This window comes from Rhincodon typus, chromosome 39 (assembly GCF_021869965.1).
Source record: "Rhincodon typus isolate 14 chromosome 39, sRhiTyp1.1, whole genome shotgun sequence".
In the NCBI taxonomy this organism is placed as follows: Eukaryota; Metazoa; Chordata; class Chondrichthyes; order Orectolobiformes; family Rhincodontidae; genus Rhincodon; species Rhincodon typus.
Window position 1 is genome coordinate 12,416,175 of NC_063370.1, and position 5,477 is coordinate 12,421,651.

A 5,477-nucleotide genomic window follows, 5' to 3' on the forward strand; every position below is an offset into this window, starting at 1 on the left:
TGCTAAAGGAGGGTGGCGAAGCAGTTCTCGGATTAGTTTTGTGGAGGTCTCGCTAGCAGCGCCTGACTTGAGTTTCTCTACTGAAGTGTTGCCACAGTTAGTGCAGTGGGGTATTACACAAGGTTCCGAAGATGCCTGAAGATGAGTTTCCAAAAAGTGAGGGTCGATTGTATTGTGTTTTCCTGAGTGTGTGTGCGTGTATGTTTTTGCTGTTTAATTTTGAAATGTATTTATAAACAAGCGAGACTTTTGTTGCAACATCTGTGTGTGTGTGTGTGTGTGTGTGTGTGTGTATATTTTTGTTTGTATGTGTACATTTTGTCTGGTACAGGGGTCTGAGTGGTTTCTTTTAAATCGTGTGTGTTTTGGTGAATTTTTTTAAAAAAATCCCCTTGTGTCTCATTTCACCTCCCCTTTTTTTCCCAACTTGTTTCCCCATTTTAATTTTCTCCTCCATTTCTTTTCTCAGTATGACGACTTGTCCCACTATGGGATAGACGGGGTATCCATGGCTAGTTATGGAGAGTCACACGCCTCTCGGAATCTGGCTCACCATCTGAACCACGGCCCCGGCATCCACGCACAACACTACCCGCCTGGAAGCACCTCTCACCGGGTACCGTTACCTGGGAGTCTGGGCAATAACATCAACGACAGCCTGAAAAGGGAAAAGGATGCGATATACGGGTAAGTGATCCCTCCTCCACACACACACAAAGTTGTGGGCATAAGGGGGGGGGGGGAAGATTGTTTTATTTTCAAAGAAAAACAAAAGTGAAGTTGAGTATAAATTGTTTTGTGTGTGAGGGGAGAGATGAAACTGTAGCTCCAGTGTTCGGACGCAAGCTCTGCAGAGACAGAAACATGGGGAACACAAGAGGAGTTTGTTAAACTTTTTAATTGCAGAGGCGAAATAAAAAGTAAAGCAAATAAATTTGCAAACAGAAAGCGAGACAGGTCGAGGAAGCGCTGGAAGGAGCGAAGAGGCAAGATTTGATACTTTGGAGGCGAGAGTTTGAACATGGAACAGAGCATTAAGGAGAAAGCCGTTGGTTAAAAATGAGAGGAATTCCTACTTATATTCAACAATGAGTCACCTTAAAGTGGGGAATATTCTGTTGTCTAGAGTGGGATGTCTTTTGAGGGTAAAAATGAAGTTTAAATATAAAATCTAGGATTTCAGGTCGTATGAATTTTAGGAGATGCAGATCAGATTATTGTCCCCTGTGTTTTGATTTTTCTGCAACACTCTCACTCTCCCACACCCCAAAAAGTCCTTTACAATCGTCTGTTGGACAACGGGTCTCCCTTCTCTAGGGTCTCAATCGCCAATTCTAGACCGGAACTTTAGAAAGTAAATTGTCAAATCACCACCCTCCAATCCCAGACTAGGGTAAATGTTTTATACATTTCTGGAACGTCTAATAGACAGCTCCCTGTACAATGGGGGCAAATATCACCCTTTAACATCAGACTGTGTCCTCCCCCCAACCCTAGCTCTAATGTATTTATCGTGGTCGACTTTGTTTCCCACAAACTCATGTCTGTTTTGGAGTTACATATTTGCCTTTATTGCTTGAGAATCGATGTGAAAAATCTGGGAACAGTTTGAGTGTGTGTGTGTGTGTGTGTGTGTGTGTGTGTGAGGGGTGGGGGGGGTGGGTGGGTGTCTTATCTCGACCCCCTTCCTCTGGGGAAGCCCTGACAGTTGAAGGGAGTCAGGGATAAAGCGGGGGCTGCATTGAGTCAGGAACTGGGCGATTTTATTTTTAAGACAATCTTCTGAAATCCTTTTTTTTAAAACAATGCCTAACTTCCAGTATCTGATGTGGCTTATTAGCTTTTAAAATATCTGAGATCAGAGATAACAGTGTTTCCATTCTCCTACGTTATTGTTAACAAACAGAAATGTACATTTCACACCGATTTCTTGAGATTACTCTCGAGATTATATGTGTATTGGAAAGAACAAAAACATACAAACTTTCTGACAAAATGTATTTTTTTCAGCAGTTCTTAAACTCTGCACGACACAATTTGAGTACGAACCAAAAACAGAAATTGCTGGAAAAGCTCAGCACAATTTAAGTGTTTGGATAATACTTAAAGTGTGTCAATTTTCTCACTGAAATACTTCGACACAATATATTTTTCGGCAATTCTAAAGCTTTGCACGACGCTATTTAAGTGTGTGCAGACAATATTTAAGATTACTCATTGAAATAAAAAAAATTTCTCCCACCAGGACAATGTTCTTTATTTATTATCACAGAGAGATCAATGCAGGGATAGTCGTCTACAATTCAGACTGAAACGGGCTACAACCACACCCCTCCAAAAAAAAGGCTAATCCGGCGTTGACTGACTCCATTCTCGGAGTCAGGCTCAGGTGAACGGTCTTGAGGGGGAATCCAGAATAGATCCGATTGACTCTGTTAGCAATTCGCCCTTTCTCCCTCCCTATCTCTACCCGTCCAAACTATCTGAAAATCTCTCCCTACTCTAACCCCTCTACATATCCAGGGCATAGAATAAGTGATGTCTAAAACCAAGCGGTTTAAGAGTAGATGCTGTTACAAGGCAGAATTCCCACCTATTTAACAGCGATGTGTTAATCTCCACTCTCTCCCACCGCTGTTTCTGTAATACTTGAGTATTTTACGAGCTCTCTGCTAGCTTTGTATTTAATGTTTCCTCCTGCGATAACATCTCTCAAATGAAACATTGTCCACATTTTAAAAGCAGTAAGTTTTCCTCCTCCCAAGTATTTTAAAATGCGAGAGCGTTGGAGGAACGGTTTCTGCAGTTGGACCGGTGACCTTTTTTGTTTAAAAGGCACCGGGCTGTTTCGTTTTACAAATGAAAAAACACAAAAAACAAAAACAGATGCTATTTTTCAGGAGGCTTTTTGGCTCCGTGGCTCTGAGCAAACGCGAGTTATTCAAGTTGGAGCGTGAGGCAGACTGTTTCACATGTTCTGTGAAAATGTTAAATCATAATTGCAATGTGGAGGGCGAGGGTTAACGGGAACTGTGTGTTAATCACACAAAAATGTACTTAGCGCCCAGTACTTGTGTATTTAATGAGCTGATCTTTTTGACTGTGCGGTCAGTTGGCAGATTTCACACACTCGCTCTAGTTTTTTAAGTTTTTTTTTAAAAAGTTATTTCATTTTAAGGTTATTTCTCTTTATCCCAGAAGAAAATTAGGAAGCTTTTCTTTCCTTTCCCTCATGCGTTTTCAATACTCCAACAGGGAAATTAAACGCTGTGACAAAGAAACGGCAGCCTCAAATTCAAAGCTAACTTGTTTATACAGGCGCTTGGTGACTGCTCTAAAAAATAGGTGTGTTGCAGATTGAGTCCCCCTTAGATTTGTCAGAATGCGAGAAGTGGACTGATGTGCGCCAATATTTTAAATATATTGAATGTGCACTAACTGTATATCTCATCTGTACGCGCTTTGTACATATATAACAGCGTGTGGATGCATATAAAATATACCTACCATGTTCTCTTTCTTTCTCCTGTGTAAAATTCCCTACTCTCTCGCTGTACTGTTTTGTAACAGGGGCTGAAACATGCTCGCATTTTAGATTTTATCATTATGTTTAATGTACATCACTTAATCGCCTTGATTATTTCAACAACAAAAAGAAATCCTGTTTTAAAATGCTTATTTTTCCAGAATAGCTCAATATTTAAATTTATTTTCTCGTTTTTCTTGCAAATGATAGGTAGCAGAGAATTTACTTCATTTAGGGATATGTAGAAGTCCCGTTCGTCTATTTTTCTGACTTTATTTAACCACCTTTTCATTAAAAAAGTATCTTTGCCACCCAACTGTTTGTAAATTAATCTTCTTATTTATAAATATCTGTGTCTTATTTACTTTCGACCTATTTGCCGCTGTTTTAATTCACGCTTTAACCATTAAATAGAGGACAGTTTTTAAAGTGCAAATTTTTTTTGGGGGGTGTTTGGGGGAGATTTCGGTTGTTTTTTCGCTTTAAGAGGTCATTTTATTTGTTTTTAATTCAATGTTTATATTTTTGATCATTCAATTTTTTTGCCTCCACTCACTCTCCGTCTCTTCTTCTCCTCTCCACCTCCCTCCCTCTCAAACTGAACAGACATCCTCTGTTCCCTTTACTTGCCCTGATCTTTGAGAAGTGTGAACTAGCTACATCTACTCCCAGGGACTGCGGGGTAGCCGGAGGAGATGTGTGTTCGTCAGATTCCTTCAATGAAGACATCGCAGTGTTCGCTAAACAGGTTTGGAGGGAGAGAGAGCTAGTAGTTTTGGGATTGGGAGAGACTGGGTCGTGAATTAAAGGGAGGATGTGCATGAGGTTAGAGCGAGTTTAGCATTCAGACAAGTTCAGTTGTCAGAGAATTATTTAACAACGGTGCATTGTACAACATGGGTGCATTAATATAAAGACATTTTTTAAGGAAATAAAAGGAGCAGGGGTGAATGCAGTCGAGGCTACTGATTTGAAATCAGCCTCACAGACAAAGCAAAGATTATTCTTACAACAAACCTCTTCCGAATATCAACATTGCCGGGTTGCAATTACACCGCCCCAGATGACCAAAAGGGTGTGAAATCTTTCTGATTAATTTCGGCTCCGCTTGTATTTGTCTCGGAGATTAATTTAATCGCGATGGATGTTAATAAAAGCGTCAATTTCAACTCAAAATCAGATTGAAATGGATTTAATTTCATTTGGCTCTGGAAGGGTTGAGGCAGGGGTGTGAGGGTTGACTCGGTGTGTTAAACATTGGGAAGGGGGTGTTACAGCCTGGTGATCCATGTGACAATCTGGGATAGAGAGATTCCCTCTCTTCCACTCAGAATCCTTTCCCCTCAAGGGGGAACTGCTTCCAACCCCAGCTGGGAGAGACCTGGGCTATTGCAGAGAGGGAAAGCAGGCAGGGGTGTCCAGCGAAGGAGGGTAGGAGAGAAGGCACAAATTGCAAGAAATCCCCACTGTAAATTTTTCCCAGATGATTCCTCTGTTTTCCAAAATCACAAACCAGGTCCTGAACAAATCCAATATTATACAAGGGTTACTCGGGGTAAGAAAAAATTCTGGCTGAGATGATCTAGCAATGTGGCTAAATGACTGAGAAACAGCAAACTAGGGAGTAGACTGTGTATGTGAGAGAGCCACTGAATGTGTAGAAGGTGCTGAAGTGTAGACTGGGAGGTTGTACAGGCAGTGGGTACATAAACTATCCATATGTTGTTCCATATCATATTGTACATCTATGACAATGTATGACCTGTGTCAGTTATATATGCTCCTCAATCAAGTGTGTATGAGACTGGGTAATGATTTTGGTTGTGATCATTTGTATAACTATCAGTCTGTCCCTCTGTGTGTGGGCATACATGAGTGTCTGTGTGTGACTCTGTATCTGTCCATGTGTGTGTGTGTCTGTGTGTGTGTGTGTGTGTGTGTGTGTCTGTGT

At 41.0% G+C, this 5,477-nt stretch overlaps 1 protein-coding gene across 1 annotated transcript in view; it reads left to right on the plus strand.

The window, feature by feature from the left end:
* Positions 1 to 5,477, plus strand: part of LOC125487291 (homeobox protein Meis1-like) — a 98,913-nt gene that overhangs the window by 1,435 nt on the left and 92,001 nt on the right. The window contains exons 2-3 of the mRNA XM_048618229.1: positions 470 to 687; positions 4,133 to 4,274. Of these exons, the coding sequence (XP_048474186.1) occupies positions 470 to 687; positions 4,133 to 4,274 (360 nt within the window). The remainder of the gene's footprint in view (positions 1 to 469; positions 688 to 4,132; positions 4,275 to 5,477) is intronic.